Source organism: Sander lucioperca, chromosome 5 (assembly GCF_008315115.2).
Source record: "Sander lucioperca isolate FBNREF2018 chromosome 5, SLUC_FBN_1.2, whole genome shotgun sequence".
Lineage (NCBI taxonomy): Eukaryota > Metazoa > Chordata > Actinopteri > Perciformes > Percidae > Sander > Sander lucioperca.
This window is the reverse complement of record NC_050177.1, coordinates 9,853,910-9,881,207: the sequence shown is the minus strand read 5'-3', so window position 1 is coordinate 9,881,207 and position 27,298 is coordinate 9,853,910. Positions and strand designations below refer to the sequence as shown.

The following is a 27,298-nucleotide window of genomic DNA, read 5'->3' as shown; positions in this document are numbered from 1 at the left end:
GCAAAGAGGAAGAAACAAATCCGGGATATACAAAATAAGAGCAGCAAACAACATTTTAAGACTTGTTTTGAGTGATAGGCATTCGATAGCCATATATTAATGTTACTTTAGCAAACGTTTTCAAGTAAGAATGTATGTTAAACACGGAATATTGGTGAATAAATAGGCCACGAGGTTACACACATGTAGCTTGATTATCGTGTTATATTTTGAAGGTTTGGAAGCGGAAGTGTAGTATTTTGCTAACTGAATAGTAATTTTGCTCTGTGCGTGAGAGAAAGGGAAGAAAAGGGGTAGTGTATAGCGAAGTGCTGCTGGGTTGGAAGAAGGGTACGAGGTACTTTTTATTATTATTATTGTTCGTACACTCTGCCCGTTTCCACCTCTTTATCCTGGCGAAAGGTTGAACGGTTAAAATGGAGGCGGATAGATCCGGCGGAGGACCAAACCCGAACTCCGGAGGCGGCGGCAGCAGCAGCGGATCGGGGCGCAACCCAAACGGGCCCAAAGCAGCACCGGGCCAGCCGACATCAGCTGCGGCGACCGGAGCGTTGGCAGCAGCCGTGGCCATGGCCGGATCGTCGCAGGCTCGTGAGCTACAGGACGGGGACTCGGGTATGACGCTTCCTGGGATCCTTCACTTCATCCAGTACGAGTGGGGACGCTTCCAGGCCGAGAAATACCGCTGGGAGGCTGAGAGAGACGAACTCAGGGTAACGTTAAATGTGTAATCATTTAGCCTGTGTTTGCAACGTTAACGCCGAATAAAGGCCAGAACTGTTATTGCAGGAGCTTTGTGACCGTAACGTTACACATGCCCTACGATCAATCAGTTGCAGGATGCCAGAATGCTAACGAGCTAACATTACACCCTATAATATTGTATTGACCAGGATGTATCTAGAGAGTAACGTTATATGACAAAGATGGGACTCTATGACCTCCAGCTGATGATTACCCACTGTAAAGCCAAAGTCAAACAGCCACTAGTAGGTTTTAAGCATACAATAATGGCTTTTAAATGACAATATAACCAGTTACATTCCACTCACAAAAGCCTACAAAAGCAAGCAAGTTATCCAGCAAATAAAAAAAGTGATGTAAACAGAGTTTAGGTGTGGCTACCATAGTGTCTCTTTGATATTACTGCAGGTGCATACATCAAAAACATCCCTGTACCAGACTCATTTTAAGATGGACCGCATTTTAGCATTTATGTGGAAACCTGGTTTGTAAGTTGACAATTCTCAGGTTTTCATATCTTACAAATAGTCACACAGCCGTGAGTTCCCTTTGAAATCACAGCATTTGATAATCCTAGTAATTTAAGCATCAGTTGACAAAGGGGTGTCCTTACTTAAGGAAATTCCCCATTAAAATAAGGAATAATTTGATGTTACATTTTATTTTATTCACAAAGCAGTTGGCAAAGTGAGAGAAAGGGATCTGGGTGACCTTTTAGACTGCCAGCAGTTTATGTATTAAATCACATTTTACTGCAAAATCTCCTTAGATGAAGTTCCTTGAGGCATAATATTTTGTAGTAAAAGTGTATATCTGTGTAGCTGGTGGCATTGAAAGAATATCCACATTTTGAATTCGAGCCTGTCACACAGATGGGTGAGTCAGTGGTGTGGTAGATGGATAATGGCATGCAGTTGTATTTGTCAGTATCATTTATATTTTTTTGACTGTCTTAGATTATTGTAAGTTAAGTACCATGCTATCTACAAGTACACTTGTAAGTCCTGACTGAACGTAATAAATATGACCTGCCACTTACAAACACATACAGTATATGTGCCGTTTGCCTTTAGGTTGGAGAAGTGAGCGTGTGTCCTTAAAGGTCATCAATTTGAGTCTCTGAAAATGGCAAGAAAAATATATGTGAATGTGTGAGCCAATGCCATAGAATTGCCCTTGAGCAAGGCATGAGTCTCCTAATGGTCCCAGTTATTCAGAGACTGACAGCAGAAGACAGAGGTTGTACTATGCAACATTCCTACATGCATGCGTGTAACTGTGTGAGGCAGAGCATTGCTGGGCAAGATTGTGCTCACTCATCAAATTGTTCCAGGATTAAGGCAGGTTAGGAAAACATGCACACATTCAAAGACATTTTCGCTCTGCGTTTGGATCGAAAGGATAAACATTTCACCTTTTCCCTCATAAACCCATACAGTATGTGGTATTCCTCCTCTAACCACAGTTTGCTTGTAATTAGGATTAAGTATCTTCTGGAGTTCATGAGCTTGACAAAACCACAAAAAAAATAATATCATTGCCTCTCTCCTGTCACTCTGCTTTTCACTTTGCCCCCAACTCAAACCTATGTAGCTATAAATAGGAGTCTTTCGATAAAAAATGGATGAACAATAACAAACTGGTTGTGTCCGCTGCTTTTATAGTTGTGTGTGGAGAAGAGTGGGAATGAAAGGCAGAAGCGGGTCATCGCTATGTCCAACACGCCATTAGTGCTTGTTATGGAACTTTGTTTGCGTGTGCGCATTTGCTGCACATGGTCCGGTTTCACGGGTACAATTAGCACCACGTCCTGTGCTGAGAGAGAAAATGAGGGTAGCTGGAGTGCCAGGCTGAAAAATTGACCTAGCTTACATTTTAACACCCACAGGCCACAGGCCTTTGGCTTTTGTTGCCAGCATGCTGGCAGGGCTCTGTAAATGCCAGTTAGCACGCCCCCCCCTGGCCATGTCCTATGTAGTTAGCACCATACTGTACATGTGTTCATAGTCTGCTCACATGTCGACTACACATGACATTTTTAACTGTTATGGCATTCATAAGGCTAGCAAGGACTCAAAATCAACAGATGGCAGCAACAGCAAAACCATCACCAATATTTAAGATGGCACAACACTATCATCTTACGACTATATGACTCTTTGTGCGACCGCGTGGATGTCTGTTAGTAGCATAGCGTGTCTCTGTGAGATTGTAACACATGTGCTGTCTCTGTAAGTGTGTTTCTGGTGTGAAAGGCCACCTGTGGTGTCGTGTCTCCGGTGACATGCCAGCAATGAAGGCCCTCCCCATGCTGGGCAAGGTGGGACGTCCCAGCACGACTATGGGACAGCAGCACATGGGACAGGTGGTAGCGGCTTTGTCTCGCTGTCCTTCAGACACACCAGAAGCTTTTTCCAATGTATTCTATCAAATTACACTACTCCTGCACTGTGTCTGAACAAGCTTGTTGTTGCCAGATCCTCATTATAATTTAATAGTCAAACAGACTGTGCGGCAGACATTGAACCAAGTCACTACTCTTCTTCTACAGGGAAAAGGGCAGACATTTACCTGTTCCCCCATGTATTATTTTCATTTTCAGCTATTTAAGTTTATAAACCGTGGCAGTAGTTGTGTGGAATAGATTACTGGTGACCCAGATTACATCACTTCCTGTTGAGTGAGGCCCTAGGGGCCCCTGGGTACACATTTCTAATTAATAGCTCTGCGCCCTCAGCCATGACACATGACATTCATATACTACTGCATTATTACAGTGTGTGCCTCCCACCCACACACACTCGTGACCCTCCTGTTTTATACGTACTGATGTGCTTTTAGGATGTTACCTTTCTTTGTATCGGTCTGTAATTCTCTCCTTTGTATTGTCCTTCTCAATTTATTTCCAAACTCTTCCCCTGAAATCTTGAAAATCTCATAATTGATTTCCTCTCTTATTCAAACACATTCATGACATGCAGTATTTTTGCTTCCCAATGCTTATCTAACATCTTCTAATCAAACATAGGCAGCAAGCCCAACTTTTTAGGATGTCATACTTGAGCTAAATACCACACACTCTCTGACACGCTCCATCAAAGCATACTGTCACAGAATCGTTCATTGCTCTACTTGTTGGCTCATGGATTCTCTCATGGGGATGAAGGGATGAGAAGATGGAGGGTGGCCAGTGGAGGAGGAAAGCTGCCCTTGACCCTGTTCTGCAGCTAGTAGAGGAGGGTGGGGGGGACTGACAGAAAAGGCTAAATGTGTCAGCTCTCCACGCTACAACAAACTCTGGAAAGGTCCGCAGCAGTTGGCCACACAGAGGAAAACCCACCCATAGGAAAGAGAGATCAGATGGCACAACGTTCCTTTGTACTTTGTTAGTTTACCAACATAATACAGTGAAAATAACCGCAGTGTCGATGTTAACAGGGCTATATCAAATGACACCAAAAAGACTAACGAATAATTTTGTTACTCCTCGATATGGGTTGATTTTTACACATGTTTTGGCTACCTGTATGTGTCAGGAAAAGGCAACTCTTACAGTGTGCATTCATTGTCATGTTAGTATTTAAATGTGCGTTTGTTTGTCTGTACACATGCAGCCTTGGCTCTATCTTGGGCCGATAAAGCAGTGTCAGGGATTTAAGGTTGTGGACAATCCCGGGAACCTGTCCTTCTAGGAACACAGTGTGACACTGGCGCACAGGGGCGTGATGGTTATCTCTGCGTGTGAGCAGGTTGTAGCTCGTCTGTGTGTGTGTGAGTAGGAGTAGAAACGTGTGCCCTGCCCCTAATGATGAAGTAGACACATTCCTTTTTAGAGGTGGAAATTACAAAGCACTTCGCTTGATTCGTATAATTTAGTGTTAAGATTTTTAGTCACGACTATTGACTTTGTTTAATTGAGCTGAGCGATTGTTCAAATGTACATCAGTAAATGATCAAATGCCTGTTCATACTAGGGTGACATTACTGTGACTGTCCTAAGTAAGCTGCTGTTGCTTCAAGCTCTTTGCTTCATTCAGTGTGATATAGGCCTACATAATAGCTGTTTATAAGGCGACAAGCTTAGAATTCACTTATCCGCAGCTAGTTGTCACACCACGAGTTTTGGTCACGGTCTTTCTCTAAGTTTTTAACCAGGACTGTGTATCAATGCTGAGCTGACAATGATGAGGAAAACCCCTTATAAATCCCTCAGTGGGAAGTAAAAATGTTAACACTCTGTTGTTATTACTGTACATTACACACATGCACACACAGGACACATACATGCATTAATGGAGAGGTGTCAGAGCGAAGGGGCTGCCACATAGTCGGTGCTCCAAGCAGTTGGGGGTTTGGTGCCCTGCTCATGGGCGTCCAAGTCAGTACACTGAGGATTCTGTGTTCATGATTAGTTTATTTGTGTACAGAGGACCTCATGTTCCACCCTGCACCTTCTTGAATTTGACTGATTTTACCCAAGTTGGCTCCACTCGACCCACAGCAGGCCACAGTATTAGAACAGTTCTTTGGCATTATTGTGGATGCTAGGTCAAGCTTGAATGACACCCTTATTGAAAGAAGCAAATCTTTCACTTTGAAGATGTCATTTTATTGTGAACTAACATGTCCTATCGGTTTTCAACCATTAGTACTCAGTATATAATGTACATGTTGTTTTGTGATATCTAAATGTCCCACACTCTGACACTGCCCAGCTAGCAAAACAGTTAAGTTCTTCTTGTACTTTAGGATGTTAGCATATACATCTGATTATGTCGCAGTGTAAAATTTATTTATTTATTTTTCGCAGTGTAAAATGTACAAATATAGTATTGCATGTACCATTACAAAACACAACAACTGCACAATTACTACTTGTGTGCAGCTGGAAATGTGCAGCTAACTAGCTGTCGCAGCTAACCCTATGCTAGCTGCTTTTATCAACTACATAACCACACCAAATGACATGCTAATGCAAAGCTGTTTACAAGGCTAAGCAGATTTTTGTGTTTTACTAGTCCTTCCTGGCTTGTTAAATGAATGCTGTGCTTTTTTACATATCCTTTCTGTGCACCGTATACATAAACACAGTTAATTCATGTGTTATTTTTGACATATTTTAGGAACTGATGTGCTCCTAATCGGTTTGGCCAAGTATAAACTACATTAAAGGTGCAATATGTAATACTGACAGCTAGTGTTTAAAATAGTTACTGCATTACAAATTCAAAATACTGGAGAGAGTCGTCTCCCCCGCCCCCTCCTCCCCAGACTCAAAGTTCACGGAGGTTGCCAGGCTGAGACCGCAGAATCCACAACAACGTTGCTAGACGATCGTCTCACATAGCCAGACATTACTTCACAGCACAGCGGAGTAGCTAACGTTAGATGCTGGCTATACTGACAGTCATAGAAGCCCGTGCTTACACGGAGCTCTGTAACCAACTGACAGACACACTTTTTCTGTTTAGAATTACGGTAGGAACCGCTAAAAACACAACAACCTCGCCATCCTCGCCATCCGACGGACAGGCACGCTTCCTCGGCTTAGAATTAGCTATGGTAGGAACCGCTAAAAATAGCAATACCTAGCCGTCCTCTTCACCCGACTGAACACACTTTATTGGCTTAGAATTATGGCATCAATCGCCAAACACACTGCAAACTCACAGTCCTCTCTTCCCAATTTACAGCCCCCCCTCTCTTGGCTTAAAATAACTCACCGTTGTCGGCTACGGCCGCTGAACAGGCTACACTTTGTAAACAGCCGTGGCCCGCTTGCCTGGTCCTCCGGTAATGTTAGCTAGCAGTTAGCAGGGTTAGCATGGTGGCGTAAGCCAGGACCAGTCGGGATCACTTTACTGGCTGTGTCTCAATTGTTTTTGCAAGTAACCAACTCGGGTACTCTAGCTATATAATTCAATGTGAGTACATGAATGTTGAAATAACATAAAATGCCCATCCCTTGTAGCCCTGATAAATTAGCCTGAAACTAATGCTAAGCTACCTGTTCAGGAGGAAATTAGCCAACTCGGCGTTCTTTTGAGCTCTAAGCTGTCTCCATCTTTCAAATACATCTCCAATATTTACCCGGGGTTTGTTACGTCTCTGGTCACGCAACTGTTAGAAACATGCCGTTTCTTTTTAGGTCGGGTAGAATTTATCTCCGTTGATCCGTTCGTTTGTTTGCTGCTTTCATGGCTGTACTAACTTTACAGCTGTAGCGTGCTGGGTTTATGTTTTTACAGGTGTATCTGGCAACCCGGACTGGGCAGTTGATAACAACACAGGCCAAAACACAAACAGAAACTCCATCACGGAACGGAAATTTCAAAAGGAGAAAATACTGGCTTTAGCATTGTTGTCAGAAAAGATAGTATTACAACTTAGCATGTTTCCTTAATATCTGATGACGCATTGGGGTAATTTTTGGATTTATTACAGTAAATATATTACATATTGGACCTTTAAGTTATCTGTATTGTGCGTGTGTGCGTGTGCACTTTCCCAGATGAATGACTACCCTCTCAAGTAGACCGAGTCCCTGCCCCATGAGATAGTGTTTTTAGACTGTTCTAGTTTTACAGAACTGCGTGTGGGAGCAGACTCATGAACACAGACAGGGACATGCAGAGGAGAAATAGACTAAAAAAATTGGTAGACCTATTAATGCTCCAGAACTGCTTGGCACAGAGAGAGAAAAGAGAAGGAGAGGGTGACCATGCAAAACTATTGTGCAATCACCTGGTGCAAATCCTGAGAGTAGAAACAGAGGTAGGCCTTCTTTTTTCTAACTGGGATCATTGTTGTTTTCTTTTCCACTGGGGTATTTTTCTCCTCTAACTAACAGAGGGCAGGACGTTTGTTGTGAACCACAGTTTTGCTCAAAAACTGACCACTGTGAAGCAATGTGCAAAAACACAGCATGCTTGAAACTTGTATACATCTTTCTCATCCAATCCGGCAGCCCTTTTACATCTTTGTCAAGTGTTGCCATATGATGCCTTACCCAAGGGAAGAACCTGTCTAAAGATAGTCCTCGGCAAATCTTGACAGTGTCGTTAGTTACTCTGCATTCTCTCATTATCACATTATTTTTTTTTCCTCACAAAAATTGTTTGCCATATGACAAGAATGGGCAACTTCTCTTTCCTCAAGGTAAGAATTTTATCAGCTCAGAGAGGCAGGAAACGGACGGAAAATGAGAGGGGAAGCACACAAAGGAAGGATGTGTCTTAAAAGAGGGTATTTGAATTTGGCCGGTGTGTGTCTTGTTTTTCTTCTGCAGATGCGCACTGAGGCTTTGGTTAGGAGAAGTTAAAAATAAGAGCCCTGTTCCACAACCCTCTACTTATTCCTTTGGGTTCTCAGAGGTCATGTTTGCTATGCTTGTCACATCAAACTTTTGCCTTCACGGTTCACGGTCTTTTCTTGTGATCTCTGTTGATATTAAATGCTTTGCTAGCTTTAATTGAGACCGCACATGCTTTTTAGCCAATTCACTGCAGTTATGGTGTCAATATGAATTGATCATTGATCATATATTAAGAGTGGTTGCTGTACGTGTGCCTTTTTTGAAGGTTCTTTGTGTTCTGTGTGTGTGTGTGTGTGTGTGTGTGTGTGTGTGTGTGTGTGTGTGTGTGTGTGTGTGTGTGTGTGTGTGTGTGTGTGTGTGTGTGTGTGTGTGTGTGTGTGTGTGTTAGGCTCAGGTGGCGTTCCTACAGGGTGAGAGGAAAGGGCAGGAGAATATGAAACAGGACCTGGTGAGGCGGATTAAAATGCTGGAGTACGCCCTCAAACAAGAGAGGTAATCCAAATGCCAGGAAACTCACTGTGTCTGTTATCCACTCAGCCTGCTGTCATTAGGTTTTGCATGCTTGAGGCATAGTGATTTGATAGTGAAAGGTTTTCCTATGTTTGCTTGTAATGCTGCCCTCATGTGGTGTTTTGTGGGGTTGCAGGACTAAACACCAGAAGCTGAAGACGGGAAACGACCAGAGTCCAGGAGACAAGAAACCAGAGACAGAGGCAGACCAACGTATGTTTAACCAGGCCCTTATATATTACTATGTTACTGCTGCTTTATTTTCAGAGCAACTCAAAGTTTCTGCTTTTCTCTTTTTCTGCTGTTGCATCACTGTTGGCCAATCTATTTTCTGTAGTTCCCAATGGGCCGGCTGAGTCAGACTCTGAGCCAGCCAATCAGATGTCCTGGAAGGAGGGTCGTCAGCTACTACGCAAGTAAGACCTCTCCGTCATCAGCTCGTTTTTTTATTTTTTTTTTATTTATCTCAGTACCATACAAATGTGTTCCATCAGTACTTTAACATGAGATCTACACTACAAAGATTGGTTTATATGGGTGTGAGTAAATGTTTATGTGTGCTTTTTCCTATGAATGTAGATATCTTGAGGAAGTGGGTTATTCAGACACTATCCTGGATATGCGGTCTAAGCGTGTGCGCTCGTTGCTCGGGCGGAGCAGCCCCGAGGCTAACGGGCCTCCGCCCAGTGAAACCTGTCCTGAGCCTGAGCCCCGGGCAGGTGGAGAGTCGTTGTTGGTCAGACAGATAGAGGAACAAATCAAGAGGTGAGACTGTGGTGGCCGAAATCATGGCACTTCATATGAGTGAAACAAAGGTTGACATTTTCTTTGTTTTAGTTTGTCAGTTGTTGTCAAACTTCTGTTGGCATATATTGACACCATAGGCTTTCAGTCTTGTACCACCCCTTTATAGACATGGCCTTATTTACATGCCATACCGATATGGGGCATTTCAGTGCAAAAGGTAGTGCGCACACCCCACTGTACAGAGTGGGTTCTCCACTTAAGATCATCTGACAAAGACCTCTTAAGCCCGAGACACACCAACCAGACGGCTGCCCGTCGGCAGAAAAAGCAGTCGGACTGATCATTCGGCTCCCTGAGGTCCAAAAAGTGCCTCGGAACACACCGAAGTGATGCCGACTTGAGCGTACGTTCTGCGCGTGCGCGAGACCTAATAGTCAAGGGCTAGCACTCCACCAATCAGATTGGTCATTTGAGTCCGACTGCCGGCAGTGCCCGCCTTCCGATTCCACATGTCAAATCGGCCAAAATGAAGGCCGACGGCCCTTCCGACGGACGATGCTTAGAAACTAAAACTTTACCAGACAAAAAATGTGCAGGTGACTAAAGCGTAGCTGAGATAATAAGTAGGAGTTCTTACTTACTGCAGTGTTAACATTAGACACTTCATCATTGTATCGTAAAGCTACTTTGTGAGTAGCATTTGTCTGTAGCAGAAATGTGAAGACAGTGAAACAATAGCACATCCTAATCTCAAAAGCCAACAGAACAAGATGCAGAAAAGATGTCTAAAACGGAGGGCATCCTCCATCATGAGAACATGGTAAGATTATAAAAAAACAAAAAAACAGACCTATTAAGGTTGTTTACCTGTTATTGAAAAAAACAAAACAATATATGTACCTGTCAGGCAGATACATATTTTGCCATGTAAAGATAAAAAAGTGTTAATATTTTAGGATAGAAATATAATTTAATGTTGGTATAGGAAAGTTAAAAAAGCACAGGAAACTCATAGTTGTTGCACTCATTAAACTTTATTATGATTATAAAATGCATATCATAAAAAATATGCTGTAATGTAGACTGCTGTGGCCAAACCTTTTATAATATGGTATTATATAAGTATAATTGAGGTCATCCTGCCTTCCTCTGCAAGGAATTGTCCTAAAAATCTTTTTGAACTCGGAATGGAGAATAATTATGTGTGCATTTGTAGGAACGCGGGCAAGGAAAGCTCTAAGGAAAGTCTGGGCGGCTCGGTGCTCGATAAGATCCCCTTCCTGCGTGGCTGTGAGGATGATGACGAAGACGACAGTGACGAGGACGATGACTTCCAAGGCATGGCCACTGACTGCATTGATGGACCGCGCAAGAGCAAGAAGTCTCGTGTAAAGGTATGATCAATGATTAGAAAATGAAATTAAGATCCCCAGGTCTCAATTTTTCAGATATTTGCAACTTCGCCGGGGATTTTTGGATCCAGTTCTTCAACCCCGAAGGCACCAGAATGTTTAGATAAGGTGTTGATGAAATATGGGAAAGGTCATAAGGTTTCTGGGTAATATTCTATGCTCATGCAGAACCTGGGGGGGCGGGGGGATTGAGCCTGGACAGCCCTCAAGGAAACATGGGAAAGGGATCTCTGAGTATTACACTGGATGATGAAGAGTGGGATAGAATCTGTAGGAATATTAAAACCATGTCACACGATGTGAGGGTGCGCCTCATTCCTCATTCAGTTCAAGATTATGCATCCCTTCTATTGGACTCCCTCAGACTGTTTAGAATTTGTCTGAATGGCACACCAAATCGTTGGAAATGTAAGACAGAGGACCGCCAATTACTTCACGTCCTATGGTCCTGTGATAAGGTCCAGGAATTTTGGACGGTGATACATGATAACCTATGTCGGATTTCAGGAACCCAGGTTCCATTTAACCTAAGATTATTTTTTCTGGGAGACGGGCCAATCCTAAAACGGGATAGATAAGCACATACGAAGCTGGGTCCAGACTAGTTTAATGATAGTCAGGCAGATTCCTCTAAGATGATGCAAGAATGAAGGGGTGCCGTCAATCCAAGAGTGGGTTTGTGAGATGGCTAGGGTGGCAGCGTTTGAAAAGATGTCATACAAACGGTTCGCCAAATTGGATGTCTTCACGGGAAAAAAGAGGAAAATACTTAAGTTTTCTGGAGGGCTCCTAAGAAGCATTTGTGCTAGCGAGAGACGTGTATGATGGGCTTATCGGGTTTCCATTTATACATGTTTATTTGGTTTACAGTTTATTGTCCATTTTGTCATTATTTTGTTGTATGTTCTTGAATATTGTAGTTTACTGTGTCATCTTTTCTGGATTTTTGTCTTGGTTGGTGGTGATGACGTGGGGGTGGGGGTGTATGTTATTGTTGCCAATTGTATGTTTTGTGTGTTTTTAAAAAAGTAAATAAAAATTGTTAATCACAAAAAAAAAGAAATGAAATCAGGAAGACGAGGAAAAGTGAGAACACAAACTATAAACGGCAACAACTTTCTTTATTCATTGACTAATCCCGTAATCAACCTTCTCTTCTCTTTTCTGGCCTCATGTCCAGATGGGTGCGGAGCCCATGACCACAGACCTGGACCCGGAGGACGAGGAGGACGAAGACGACTCGGAAGATGCCCTCAGTGAATTTGACTTCCTGGGCTCGGGGGAGGATGGGGAGGGGGCGGGAGAGGCCCGGATCTCGGGGGACGGACGGGAGTTAGGTACGCTGTTGCCATAGCAACATCATCAGCACCAGCACTGTCTGAATCACTGCCACCAGTGTAGCTGTCTTTTTCGCCACCCTCCCCCCCCCCACTCCCCGCTCACCTTTTTATCTTTTACTTCTCATTGTGTCTTGGCATCTCTTCTTGTCAATAAAACCAACCTCTTTTCCCAACCACCTGTCTCTCTGTCCTGTTTCACGAGCTGCCAGTCTGTGACTCTTAGAGTTGTGTCGCTGTCATCTCTGTCTGTAGATGTATTTTCTGTGGCGCGGGGTCATTTTTAAAGGTTATCCCGCATGCTGCCTTCTCTTTTTATATGCCCACATTTCATTCGTTGAGTCATATTTACACTGTTATCCTGTGCTCTTAATTGATTGCATCCTCTCACAAAAAGAATCTTTAAAATTGTATGTTTTGTATTTAAAGAATCAAGTATATATTTTTGCCTCTGTCTACATTCGTCTGTCTCTCATCTGTCCGTGTGCTGGCCTGTCCATCCTTCCCTCGCCTCTCTGCATGACTGGATGTTTTGTGTCTCTCTCCTCATGCCGGGTTCAGAGAACCGCAGGAACAAGTTACAAGGCATGATGTCGGACTTCCCCCCTAAACCCACCCCGCCCCCCTCTGTATCGGGACAGGCTCGCTCCGGGGAAGGTAAGACTCCCCCACCGAATATGCCCCGTTGAAAAAAAAATTGACTATCCTCTACTATCCCACACGCATGATTGTAGCTTAGACATTGACCCACAAATGTAGATGCGGTCTTGTCTCAGTTTTGTTCAATTTTAAAGCCTGCGTAGGGGTAAACTTACAAAACTGCTCCTACACATATAAATATATCCTCTGGTACACAGTGTGGGAGTAAGGAAACAAGATACATGGAGTGCAGGACTCTTGCCAGAGAGACCTAAAAATCATTCTCTTCATCTCAGCCTTTATTTATAGGGCCATGATATTTTGCCATAACTTTTTTTTTTACCTCCAAACCTGCAGGTGGCGCCCTGGGTTTCTCCTCTGACGTCTTCATTATGGATGCCGTTGGAGGAGGGGACATGAACCTGGGTGAACTGGCTGATCTCACCGTTGCCAATGACAACGATCTCTCCATGGATGTAATTACACGTGTTCTGGTCAATACATGGCATGTAATCCAGCGTACTCGTAATGTGCACACTTTGATTGTTGACCCTTTTTAAATGTGTGTCCTGTCAGATGCAGGATAACAGAGATGAGTTCAAGAAGACATGGAACCCTCGTTTCACACTACGCAGCCACTTCGATGCCATCCGCGCTTTGACCTTTCACCCCAGCCAAGCGGTGCTGCTCACAGCCTCTGAGGACGGAACACTAAAACTGTGGAACCTCAACAAGGCCATGCACTCTAAAAAGTAAGAACCTTTAGAACCACAGGGAGTAAAAGGAAATTTAGAAGAAATGTATTGATATAGCACCTTTTTATAGTTTATAACTCACTCCAAAGGCAGCAAGAGGACGGATAACGGACAAATGTAAAATCAAACGCAGCAAAGAAATAAAAGTAAGAAGCAAATTAATAAGAGCGTGTCCCTCCACAGGAACGCAGCGTTGGATGTTGAGCCCATCTACACATTTAGAGCACACAGGTGAGTTGAGATACACATTCACACCTTGTGCACAAAACATGTCACTGACATGCACAGATGCAGTGCAACCACCGATGCCTCTCTCTTTCTCTCCAGTGGAGCTGTTCTATCTCTGACCATGGGCGAGGACGGAGAATCCTGCTACAGCGGGGGTCTAGATGGAACTGTCAGATGTTGGAAGATGCCAGACCTAAATGTGGATCCATACGATAACTATGGTCAGTCATTCTCAACTGCAGAGTAATAGTAATATTCCAATTTGTGTTCCAAAAGTGTTCCTTTTTTTTAAAGTGCCCATATTATGAAAAAATCACTTTTTCTAGGATTTGGGGTGTTATGTTGTGTCTCTGGTGCTTCCACACACATACAAACTTTGAAAAAAATCCATCCATGCTGTTTAGAGTGAGATACGGTTTCTGAATGTGTCCTGTCTTCAGTCTCCGGGTGAGCTGTTCAAAATCGGCACGGCTTGTGACGTCACAAGCCGAAACGAGCAGGCTAACCGCAACCATTAGCTCGTAGCGTTAGCATGCTAACCTAGCAAAGCACTGCTACAACACACACAAGTTCACCATAATCTACAAAAGAACTACTTCCATGTGCGCCCTCATTTAGAAGTCTCCCAGCTAATCCTGCCTTGTAACTGTAGTAGTTGTAGAAACAACCTTTCTTTTACTGTCTATGGAGCTAGCTAGCTGACATGATCTACACCTGAGCTACTGAGCATGTGCAGTGCAATCAAAGATAGTACAGAAGAAGAAGAAGAAAAGAGGTCTCACTCTGTAGCTAAAACAGAGACCAGCTGAAAAGAGGATCTGCAGCAGTGAGAGAGAGCGGTGCAGTACAACAAAAATATGGTGTTTTTTGAAAATTAAACCATGTAAACCTATTCTGGTACAACCTTAAAATACAAGTATGAACCTGAAAATGAGCATAATATGGCTGCTTTAATTTTCTTTTTTTAATATGTGCATTTGTCCATCTAGATCCTGGCATCGAGAGCAGTGTACTAGCCGGCCACGACGACAGCGTATGGGGTCTAACTTACTCTGCAGTTCACCATCGTCTTGCCTCGTGCTCAGCCGATGGCACCATTCGCGTCTGGGACCCTCAGAACTCGGCTCCCTGCCTGTCAGTCTTCAATAAGGAGAAAGGTAGACGTGTTGAGCGTGTAGATGTGCGTTTGAGCTTTGTATTGCATCCATTTCTCACAACTTCATTATCTCCTTTCTTCTCCCAGAACACGGAACACCCACCTCGGTAGCCTTTGTGGCCACTGACCCCAACCAGGTGGTGGTGTCATTTGACGCCGGTGAGACGCTGCTCTACGACCTCAACACAGAGCAGAGCATCACTGCGCTAGAGACACAGACCAAGGATGGTATGTTCTGGACTGTAGTTTGTAGTAGAGTAGTCTCGCATTGCCAGACCTATCTCCACAGCGCGAGGAGGGTCTGACTATTCCACGCAGCATTCCAGGATGGGAGGAAAACGTGCTCTGCTTTATTGGCATTTCTTTAAACCAATCACAATCGCCATGGGCGGCGCTAAGTGCCGTACAGAGCAACGGTGCCGCTGCAAAATAGCTTTGGGAAGGAAGCTGTTTTGGTGGAACATACGTACGTTCAAAAGTTGTTTTAGTCGTGCAACAGAAAACTCAGATTGGACAGATATAAGGAGCAGTTAACCACAGTCCTCATAAATTGACAGGAGTTTAAAATTACAACACAAAGAAAGCAGAAGGTAACGGACATCCATGTGAAAAAAAGAGCGCATTGCCAGACCTATCTCCACAGCGCTGCGGAGGAAGGTCTGGCAACTGGAGCATACACTCCTGGATAGGAGAAAAAAATGGTCAGGAGTTGTTTGCATTTCTTTAAACCAATCACAATCGTGGCAGCGCTAAGCTCCGGACGCAGCGAGCATGGCTCTTCAAAATGTTCTCAGGAAGTACAGTAACTTGTTTGTTTAGGTGGAACATTTGCACCCCGCAAAAGAAAACCCCACACAATATTAAATGAAGTTAAAGGTCCTATGGCATGCTGCTTTTTGGATGCTTTTATATAGGCCTTAGTGGTCCCCTAATACTGTATCTGAAGTCTCTTTTATATAGACCTTAGTGGTCCCCTAATACTGTATCTGAAGTCTCTTTTATATAGACCTTAGTGGTCCCCTAATACTGTATCTGAAGTCTCTTTTATATAGGCCTTAGTGGTCCCCTAATACTGTATCTGAAGTCTCTTTTATATAGACCTTAGTGGTCCCCTAGTACTGTATCTGAAGTCTCTTTTTTTCACGAAATTCAGCCTTGGTGCAGAATTACAGCCACTAGAGCCAGTACCACAATGACCTTTACTTAGTATTAGAGCTTAGATCGGCCCAAAAAATCAAGCCCGAACCTGCCCGAGCAAGTTGCGTCCGAGACCGGCCCGGCCCGACACATTAACTGTAATTATGAGCCCGAGCCCGATTTAAACCTGACAATTTTTTAATACGTGGGCCGTTATAACTGACGTTCTCAACTACAATTCAGAGTTGTTTGAACTGCAGAAATCTGTTTAGAATAATGCAACAAGGACGAAGCCTGTAAACTGCGCTGTTTGTTTAGAATGGAACGGATCGCAAGTGGATCCGAATTAAGAAACGTTAAAAAAAAAAAAGAAACAATGATGAACAACATATTGTTGTCACTGCCCACGACTTGTTTAAACTGCTTCCATACCTCCGACTTTCCTCCACACTTGCTCAAAGTTAATTCTCCTGTTTTTCTTTTTTTCTTTACATCTTCAAGCAAGCATTTTGTAACTGCAGCCTAACTTTTGTACACATTTGTTACTTATATATATATATATATATATATATATATATATATATATATATATATATATATATATATATATATATATATATATATATATATATATATATATATATATATATATATATATATAAATAATAATATTTCTGATTATGGCATAGCTATCTCCCCACCCAAATAGGATAATAAGGTAATGGATTAAAAAAAATAAAAATAAATTGCTTGATCAAGGGTCTGGCCCGGGCCCGGCCCGGCCCGAGGATGTGGCGGAAAATAACGGCCCGAGCCCGACCCGAGGTCCGGTCTGGCTCGGGTCGGGCTCGGGCCGAGAATCTAAACTCTACTTAGTATGTGCCATTTCTGTGTCTGTAGCTTTAAATGCTATTGAGGAGGAGAGAGGGGGGGGCAAGGTGGAGGGTGGGGGTGTGGCCTTGACCAACTGCCACTTGGCTTGTTTTCAAGCCATGATGTCTCTCTCTTTCTCATGGGCGGGCCAAATTCTCTGGGCGGGCAAAGCAGAGAAAGAGGCGATAACCTTGCTCCTTATGACGTCATAACGAGGAGATTCCAGAACGGCCCATCTGAGCTTTCATTTTCTCAAAGGCAGAGCAGGATACCCAGAGCTTGGTTTACACCTATTGCCATTTCTAGCCACTGGAGGACCATAGGCAGGCTGGGGGAACGCATATTAATGTTAAAAAACCTCATAAAGTGTTTTCATGCCATGGGACCTTTAATTGTTCACACATTACAGTAAAGTGAGCTATATAAATTAGCTGGATACATGGTTAAATGTAATTTGCTCTTACCAGTGTATCGCCAGGTGTATTTTTGTCCATAGCAAATCCCTGCCAATAGGTCCCAAAACATCCCACTTAGAGAGTAAATGCTGTAAACATATTCTTTGTAAATCTTTACAATCTTTTTCCTGAACGAACCAAGCAGGCCTGTGTTGCACGATCCAATTTTTCCTTAAAACCTGCCCTTTTTCAGCATGTAACGTTGCTCAGAGGTTTGGTTAATGTTGCTTGATCAGACAGGAGTTGAAAGTTAACACAAAGAAAGCGGAAAGTGAGGGACATCCGGCGGAACTTCCGGCGGCACCGTACTATCCCGTAAATAAACCGTCGTCGATATAGACTAAGTAACAAGTAATATTACCCGCCTGACATAGTAAGTTAAAAATACTTAGTTAGATGAGTAGAGGAAAAAAAGGGAAGCTTCAAATGTAGTTGTTTGTCTTCCTTTGCAGGCAGTGAGCTGATCAACCGTGTGGTCAGTCACCCATCTGAGCCCGTCTCCATCACTGCACATGAGAACCGCACCATCCGCTTCCTAGACAACAAGACAGGTATCTGCAGGAAGTCTTTTATATGTACTGGTCATTTGTTTATTTTTACTCTGTCGACTTACATTTTTTTTCTTGAATGTAAATGCGTCATTATAAGCTTGCTTTGTGTGTTTGTACAGGTAAAGTTGTCCACTCGATGGTGGCTCACCTGGACGCTGTCACCTGTCTCACTACAGACCCTAAAGGCACTTACCTCATCTCTGGCAGTGAGTACCACTCAGCTTGTGTGTCCTTAATTAGGGGAACGTCTTAGAATCGGGCTTCCTCTGAAATAAAGACAATCTATATCATTTAGAGATGGCACGATACCATTTTTTGCTTCCCGATTCTGATACCTGAACTTGCGTATCGGCCGATACCGAGTACCGATCCGATACCAGTGTGTCATATATTTTATTATGTTTTAACAACTGTATACTACTATCCCTGTATGGATGTGCTATTATTTTGACTTTGTTGTCGGTCTGGCTCAGGTTAAACTCTTTGTGAAACATGAATGCCACAGAACTTTCTTTTATTCTCCAGTTTTACAGTCAGTTATAACGGAAAAAGAACATAAATAAACTACTTTAACGTAGATTTTCTTTAGGGCTTTATTACGTGGTATCGGATCGGTGCATAAACTCCAGTACTTCCCGATACCGATACCAGCGTTTTAGGCAGTATCGGAGCCGATACCGATACTGGTATCGGTATCGGCTCTAATATCATTTTCAAAGTACTGTAAACTATGATCTTATTCCCACTCCTCTGCACACTCTGTCTTCATATAACATCATCGTACCCAGAGAGAGATTTTAATGCCAGTTTCTTTTAATGTTGCGTCTATTCTGTACACAAATGGGTAACAAAATACAACATTTCTTTTTTTTTTTCATACCATCTACTATACAGCATCAAATGCATGTTTAGATGAAATAAAAACAATCAGAAAACCTCTTTGCAGTCTGCAGTCTTGGCTAAAATGACACTATAATCCATTGCAGATGAAGCTGTGCATTAAGTCAGTTAGTTATAAAACAATATAAAGGATTCATTCACATTGCCCTCTACAGTGATCTTTGCCCATCATAACATTGTTGTCTTTGTTTCCACCCGCCCTCTGTCCCCCTTCAGGCCACGACTGCTCGGTGCGCCTGTGGATGCTGGACAACAGGACGTGCGTGCAGGAGATCACGGCTCACAGGAAGAAGCACGACGAGGCCATTCATGACGTGGCCTTCCACTCTTCACAGCCCTTCATTGCCAGCGCCGGCTCAGATGCACTTGCCAAGATCTTTGTCTGAAAGCACTGTTGCCATTCTGGTGAGATTGGGGGAGGGGTATTTTTGTTCATATCATTGCCAGAAAGCCTGTATTACAAACTAGGAGTGTGGAGTTTGATAGCAGGACATTTAACGGGCAGTGAGGGCTTTAATGAAAGACTATTTAGTTGCATTTGGGGAATTTTAAAACTAGGGACTTAAAGTCAGGATATCTCGGCCTCTGCTGCTTCTTTTTTTGTCCATAAAATTGCCCAGACTGTCCTATTTGCTTTACTGCAATAAACTTTAATTGTTAAAACGTTTCGGTCCTTAGACCTTCATCAGGTAAAACAGCTGTTTTATTGCAAGTGAATAGGACGGTGTGCAGGAATTTTCCTTTCTCTCGCCTATGAACATTTCCTCCTCCGCACCTGTTCATAAGATATTGAAGGTGTGCATGGGCCTTCACAGTCAAGATTTGTCCATTCATTTTAAAAATCTGTCCAATCGTAAAAGTGCAATACTAAATTGGTTGCTGGAGTACACCTTTAATCCTTCTATGGGTAAAAAGGTTTAATCTTAATTTCTTTTTATCCTTTAAAAAAACAATCACTCAAGTCTCTTGAATCTCATAACATATATGGATAGCCTTCGTTTCTAAGTAAATCTACAGTGGACCTCAACACATAGCCCCTTTAAAAGAATTTTAGATTATTGAATCCACTGAGCTCCACAAAATGGCTTCAGATTATCTATGACATCAGGGACCATGTTGGAAATAGGTGTTTACGCTTTACATATTATCCCTTGGATGGTTCTTTGTTGAATCCTCTCTGGCTTAAATGTCCAATTTATTTCTCCCCCCACTATAAAACATTAAAATTCTCCTTAAAATATAATTGAAATTTTGTTTTGTTGTGTGACTTCTTTTATCTCGTATGATTTTTTTACAACACAAAATTACCAAATTGGGTAGGTTTTTCAAATTAAAATGGGACCCAATATGTTTTGCCTTTCATGTCAATTTCATGAGCTGTTCCGAGTGGCTGTTGGTCTAACTTTGTTTACCTTCTTTTTTGCCTTTTAGAGTCCAACAAAAACAACTGGGCAAAAAGAGACTGAAGACTACAGTGGACAAATTTCACCTGCTTATATTCACTCACACACACACGCACACACACACACACACACACACACACGTCCTGCACCCCACTGGCTGGGTCATCGCCACAGGACGTCAACTCCCCTTAGTTCCTCACTGTTCTCTGATGCCTCAGTGACTTCTTGTAATACTAATCACACTGCGTTTTTTTATAAAAACAAAAAACCCTGTCTGCTCCTTTTTCGACTAATCATGTTTGGAGTAACGCTTTTCTACACTACAATATTCTGTTTTGCTTCTTTTTTTTTTTGTTCTACCAGCGCTTATTACAAACCTGTGTGTGTGTGTGTGTGTGTGTGTGTGTGTGTGTGTGTGTGTGTGTGTGTGTGTGTGTGTGTGTGTGTGTGTGTGTGTGTGTGTGTGTGTGTGTGTGTGTGTGTGTGTGTGTGTGTGTGTGTGTGTGTGCGCTTGAACTGCTGACACACTACTCACATTTCCCAGGGAAACCAACAAGGAAACTCTCGCACTGCACAGCACACATGATGCACCACCGTATTTCATTTGAGATCCTTTTTCTTTTTTTTTTTTTACAAATTGCTTGTGGCTAACATAAGTATGGTAGGCATGACTAATAACAGTTATCTTTCTCAGTGTCTGCAGAAAACACCTGACCAACCTCTTCATTGGGAATCAATGTATTACATTCCAAAGACTCAAGGTAGAGTGTGTGTGGTGTCGTATTCTAGGTTGTTGAACTTAGTTGTGTGTGTGATGTGAGGAGGCATTAGACAGTTGCTAACCAGTGTTGAACAAATAGCTTTAATTTCAACTTTATGGCCAAGTCTCATTGAATGTCTGAGAATTATAGCGTCCCTGTGATTCTGCCTCTAGTTGTGTGTGTGTGTGTGTGTGTGTGTGTGTGTGTGTGTGAGATAAAATGTCTCTCTGCTGTACAAGATAAATTCACATATTTCTACAATCATGGTCCATTTCTACAGATGTACAGTTTAAACTCTGGACACTGATGCTTTCACCCCAAATGAATTAGCTAAAGGTAGATATGAGAGTGCAGTCAAAGTCTGGTAGCGAGGATAGTCTGTGTGCTCTCAACAAATGACTTGCAGTTTGTCATTTGGTGCTTTTTACTGTACAGATGGGTAGGTGTGTGTGTTTGTGTATGCACTAGTTAAATCACGGTGCTAGGAAAGACCTTGTCAGTCTTGAGTCAGAATCAGGGACCTGTTTTGTGTGTGTGTATGTGTGAGAAAGAGAGACTGTGTTTCTCACTCATCGGGCTATAGAGTGAATCGGATTTTTAAATGACATTTCACCGTCGAAATCATTTCATTAACTGTGGTCACATTTCAGAATGAACGGTCACTGTAATGTCAGCATTGATCGTTTCAGGCTTGAGGAGTGTACACAGCTGATGATAATTATATTACAGTGAGGACAACTTGGACTGAAAACCCTTCCTCAGATCAGAGCTGTTCGGATCGTCTTTTTCATTTCATTTTCAAGTCGGTGCCAGTTTGTAGGCGGTGCTCGGTTCTGGCTTGTTGTTATTTATTCAGGCTTTCAAAAAAAAAAAAAAAAAAAAAAAGATGGAAAAAACAAAAAAGAAGCTTGACATTACCTTCACTTGTGTGTTGAGGCGAGGTTCCCTCGTCTTGTTTTTGACGTGCATCAGTTGCACAGTAGCACATTACCCAGAGGGCTGAAGATGTGTGAAGCTGGTCTACTATTTTTCAAGAGGCACGCTGGGAGAACATGGCCCCATGGGGAGAAAGAAGAAAGTAATTTTAAATTCAGCTACTTGTGTCATTTAAGAAAAAAGAAAGGACTGACTTAAGATCTGTGGGTGTCGGTTGATATCAGTAGCATGACTCAGCACCTAATCTGTCTTGTTATGGTTCTGCTATTTTGAACGTAACCCAGTGAATTTGGCGTAGGTGGAAACATTGTTCCTCTGAGACACCTCACATCTATCTCTGTCTGTGTCCTGCATTTCCTACTGTTATGTGCAGGACACACGTTTGTTTGCTTTAGGTCACTTAACAGCTGACCTGACTTCAAATGACTTGACCGGTAATTTCATTTTATTGCCTTGAGAAGATAAAATCTGGTTTTAAATCAGTTGGTTAAAGGGCACCCTCCACCTCTTCAAGATTACAGGGTCACACTCGGGGTCAGAGGTCAGATCTAAAGGTTCAAAGTAGCCTAGAGGTAAATGCTCCTTTCCTAAACACTGGGGACACTAGCAGTCATAGTTTACTGAAGCGGGGTGGTGGACTGTTGTCTGACATTAGACAAGATCTGGGTGCAAATACATTATTGTACTGCTGCTGGACATAATGTCCTGTTATCACATTTAACTACTATTTGGCTCCACTTTGCACTACATCTAATAGTGGATGCTTCTGGTGAGGAGTGGTTACAGACAGGGTGCAGAAATAATGTTTTTCGCAGGTATTTCTTCTACAATCTGGAGTAAATACTACAAGGGTGGAACCTGCTGTGGCTCAGTTATGTGATAGTGAGAGTAAGAGATGGCCCCTCTCTGAGACTTAAGACAAATCAGTATGACACATCAAAAAAGAAAAGAAGAAATCAAAACAGAGGTTGTAAATGATGACTAGAGATGCCATTACGTGCTGTAAATGTCCATCATTCCTTGTTTTCTTTCTTGCATTTCTTTTCTTTGATTATGATTATTAAGATGTAAGAATACTGTAGTATCATAAGTGAATCATTCTTCCTTGCTAGGCATAGAACTTGCTTGTGACTGATAATGACAATGTGTAACTTGTAAAAAAAAAAAAAAAAAAAAAAGCAAAATAATTAAAAAAACATGAAAAATGAAGAAAATAAGTTTAAAAAAAATCTGTTATCAGTCAGAGGCCAAGGTAAAGGACTCTCATTTCTTTGTGTTTTTATTTTTTTATTAGCAATTTATCACTGTGTGATATTTTGTACATCATATTAAGCTGTATTCAAACTATTTCCTCTAACTACAAGGGATAAGAGACCTGCTTTTTATTAATTTTGTTTTATTATATATTTTTGAACTGCATTCTAGCTTGTATCAAATGACTTTCTCTTTTTGTTTACGGGTCCCCTGTTGTACGTCATTAAGGAAGAAAAAACAAAAAATGAAGATTTTGTACAGTGAATTCAGAGTTGTGTTTGTTGTCTTTCTTGCCTTCTAATAAGGGATACAAAACTTGCCAAAACAACTGGACACATGGAAGTATCATCCTTTACATGTCTTAAAATATACACTGTAGACGTACCCTGATGGATAGTCTATATCCACGACGTTCCACTTCCGGGATTACTCCGTTGCCGCCGAAAATTCCGTTGGATGTCACTGTTTTCGGCTGGATGTCTGTTACCTTCCACTTTATTTGTGTTGGAATTTTAATCTCCGGTCAATTTATGAGGACTTAACTGAGGGTTAACTGCTCCTCAGATCTCTGCAGGGTAAATCCAGACAGCTAGCTAGAATCTGTCCAATCTGAGTTTTCTGTTGCACGACTAAAACAACTTTTGAACGTACACGTTCCACTACAATAAGTTCCTTCCTCAGGCTTTTTTTGCAGCTGCACCATGGCTCCGTTGGCGCTAAGCCCCGCCCAAGATAATTGTGATTGGTTTAAAGAAATGCCAATAAACCAGAGCACGTTTTTCTCCCATACCAGAATGTTGGGTGGACTAGCCAGACCCTCCTCCACAACGTGAGACTACCTGATGGATAAAGGGATACTCTGGCATTTAGTTGAGGAACATTTAAGAAACTTAAGTTTTAAAGGTCCCATGGCATGAAATTTTCAACATTAATATGCGGTCCCCCAGTGGCTAGAAATGGCAATAGGTGTAAACCGAGCCCTGGGTATCCTGCTCTGCCTTTGAGAAAATGAAAGCTCAGATGGGCCGATCTGGAATCTTGCTCCTTATGAGCTCATAAGGAGCAAGGTTACCTCCCCTTTCTCTGCTTTGCCCGCCCAGAGAATTTGGCCCACCCATGAGAGAGGCATAATGGCTTTCAAATGAGCAAAGTGGCAGTTGGTCAAGGCCACACCCCCACTCTCCACCTTGCCCCCCCTCTCTCCTCCTCAATAGCATTTAAAGCTACAGACACAGAAATGGCACATACTAAGTAAAGCTCATTGTGGGACTGGCTCTAGTGGCTGTAATTCTGCACCAAGGCTGAACTTCAGGAAAGAGACTTCAGATACAATATTAGAGGACCACTAAGGTCTATATACAAGCATCCAAAGAGCACCGTGTCATGGGACCTTTAAGTTTAAAAAGGATGGTTAAAATTGGTGTATCAAAGACTGGAATTTCCTTTTAGTCCTAATATTTGTCAAGTTCTAAAAAGGCTGGATGCCACACCTTATATACTTGCCCATAATACACCTTGATAGACTCTTTCATAAGACCCTCCATACCTGAAAATGTCCACATCTGTCAAACTCCAACCGTTGATATGGTTTTCCTACAAAAAAAAAATTCTATTACCTTGTTAAAATTCCTAAAACATACTTTTGTTTGTCAGACTACTGTTTTCAAAGTCAAGAATGAACATCCTATAGCTGTTTTCACAGCTGAGTAATCCTCCTCATTGATGAGTAAACTAATCTTGATTTGTAAAATTGATGGAGTTCCCCTTTAAATACAGCCGTCCAAAATCCCATTTAAAGGGGTGGTTCAGAATTTTGGACATAGGACCTCATTTCCAAGTTAGCCAGTGTGTTATTTATCAGTGGAGACCGTTTTCAACACTTTTCATCCAGTCCTTCCAGTTGCAGAGTTCACTGGTGCTAGGCTAGCGCAAGTCAACAGTATCTGCTAGCCTGCCAGTAAAAACTCCACAGTGCACCCAAGGCAAATAAATTATAACGCCAGACTATCGATGTAAATGTCTGTGTTGATAGAATAATGTTAGAAATAAAACTACCCTTGCATCTCAATGATCACATTACATTTTGAGGGACTAGTTTCACAGCAGCGGCGGAATTTTACTTTGCTCCGGTTAGCAGTACTGCGCCAATAAGTAAACAGAGAAGCGCACTACAGTCGGGACACCTAGTACATTGGTATTTAAGCATTGGAATGGAAACTAAGGACTAGGCAACATGGTGATTCAGTGTGCATTTAGAAATTGTAAAAATAAACCAAACAGATGGGCACCACAAAGTTTCCACAAATTTCCATTGGGAGATCCAGAAAGGAACCAACTGTGGCTTCTTGCTGCTGGCTTGGACATCAAGGCCGAGACTCTACTCAAGTGACAAATGTGTAGTGATCATTTTAGACCAGACGACTTTGAAAAACCCGGCAATCTAAAGGACCACAAGTCACTGACAATGAATGCGGTTCCATCTGTCTTTCCAGATGCACCAACAGCTACTGATGAACAGGTAATAACTTGTGGTAGGCTACTCTAGCTAATAAAACTAGCCCCTTTCTGTGTTAGCCTAGCTGCTACTGATAGATTGAGACTGACAACGTTAGTGGAGATAACATTACAGTGCAATGCATTGTGGAGAGTGACAACGTTAGCTAACGGTATAGTTACACTCTTGGTCGATACCTGGCTGGGCTAACCGCTAACTTTAGGTAATTGCTGACAGAAAAGTAATGTAAGCTTGGACAGATTTCATGCAAATTTCAGCAGCAGGTGAATAAACTTGTGTGATTGTCATGGAAACCGGCTTTCTCAGTAGCCTACGAAATATTACTCCACCGCTGCTGTAGCCTATGCTACCAGCTACAGGGAACAAAGTATAACTATTGCAATGCGATGCAAGGGTAGTTTTATTTCTAACATTATTCTATCAACACAGACATTTACATCGATAGTCTGGTGTTATAATTTATTTGCCTTGGGTGTACTGTGGGTCGGTAAGACTGTTTTTAGTGGCAGGCTAGCAGATACTGTTGACTTGCGCTAGCCTAGCACCAGCGAACTACAACTGGAAGGACTCGATGAAAAGTGTTAAACAGTCTCCACTGATAAATAACACACTGGCTAACTTGGAAATGAGGTCCTATGTCCAAAATTCTGAACCACCCCTTTAATAACCGAAACTAGCAAAGAAGAATTTCTTTAACTTGGTTTTGAGAGAGCCTATCTTTAGTTTGCCCCATCTCAGCTTAGGCGCTGTGTCAGCTACTTACCAAGATTAATGGATTACATCATCCAACCTACCAGCTTTAACTGTGCTACCCAGTGGCTGACTGCACTCAAAAAGTAGGTTATCTCTATTTTAGAGCCTTTTCTCCACTACATCGTAACATTTTCACATTGCAAATGCTGTATAATTCCAGCACCTGGGTAAGTAAGATTTATCTTTTAGCCTACACATAAACATATTCAGCAAATGTTGATATTTATTTCCCCCTTAATGGAACATATTGATATCACCACACTTCACCTGATTGTGTTTGTTTAAACTGTGGTTATATGTGCATTTGTAATATGAAGCCAAATCTCCAGGTGAAAAAGCAACATAGCAGCCCTATGGCCTCATCAATATTTAGGAATTAATTATTCAATATCCATCTCTACCAAACATTGCCCTCTTGTGGTGGAAAGTAGATCCTAGCAAATGCTATTTGCAGCTGATGAGTTATTAAGGTTTATTATCACATCAGCAGAGTGCAGTTGCCTGTGGTTAATTAGTTGTATTGAATAGGAAATTGTGAGATGGCTTCACAGAGAGAAGCATGATGTGAAGGTAAGATGACAAACTTAATATGGTTAGGGAGTTTTTGCATTACAATGTAGGGAGGTGTCCATTACCAAAGGTAAAAAAGTCATTATTTTTCATCTGTATGCTTGCAATCTAAGATAAGATTAGTGGTGCAGAGTCACAGTCATGCTGATGACTGTGGTAACTCATTTCTAAGCATATTGTGTATCCTAGTGTGTTTAAAGTACCCCCCCTCCTTGCCATGAAAGTTCCCCATTTTACTTAAACTTGTGGTCAACTTTGCATGAAAACAAATCGGCAATAGGTGTGATTCTGTTCTGCGTCTGGCAGATGTGTGTCTACTAAGAATGCAAAGAGAAAAGGTGTTATAA

General features: G+C 42.2%; 1 protein-coding gene and 1 long non-coding RNA gene across 4 annotated transcripts; both read left to right on the top strand.

Moving 5' to 3' along the window:
* Positions 1–208: 208 nt before the first annotated feature.
* Positions 209–20,449, top strand: strn4 (striatin, calmodulin binding protein 4). 2 transcript variants are annotated; one of them, XM_031296702.2, is made up of 19 exons: positions 209–713; positions 8,448–8,551; positions 8,706–8,782; positions 8,907–8,985; positions 9,149–9,334; positions 10,074–10,136; positions 10,533–10,710; positions 11,909–12,065; positions 12,627–12,722; positions 13,062–13,180; positions 13,281–13,456; positions 13,643–13,690; positions 13,787–13,908; positions 14,677–14,844; positions 14,931–15,071; positions 17,761–17,859; positions 17,979–18,065; positions 18,976–19,164; positions 20,191–20,449. In XM_031296702.2, exons 1-18 carry the CDS (start codon positions 417–419, stop codon positions 19,143–19,145), a joined length of 2,367 nt encoding a protein of 788 aa, XP_031152562.1. In that variant the 5' UTR covers positions 209–416; the 3' UTR covers positions 19,146–19,164; positions 20,191–20,449. The 2 variants fall into 2 exon arrangements, with proteins under 2 accessions (XP_031152562.1, XP_031152563.1); XM_031296703.2 differs by lacking the exon at positions 10,074–10,136 and having other exon boundaries at positions 214–713.
* A 91-nt stretch (positions 20,450–20,540) lies between these two features.
* Positions 20,541–23,378, top strand: LOC116047746. Of its 2 annotated transcripts, none has more exons than XR_004897295.1 (2): positions 20,541–20,553; positions 21,097–23,378. It is a non-coding gene; the product is annotated as an uncharacterized LOC116047746 (long non-coding RNA). The 2 variants fall into 2 exon arrangements; XR_004104464.2 differs by lacking the exon at positions 20,541–20,553 and adding an exon at positions 20,612–20,973.
* Positions 23,379–27,298: the final 3,920 nt, after the last annotated feature.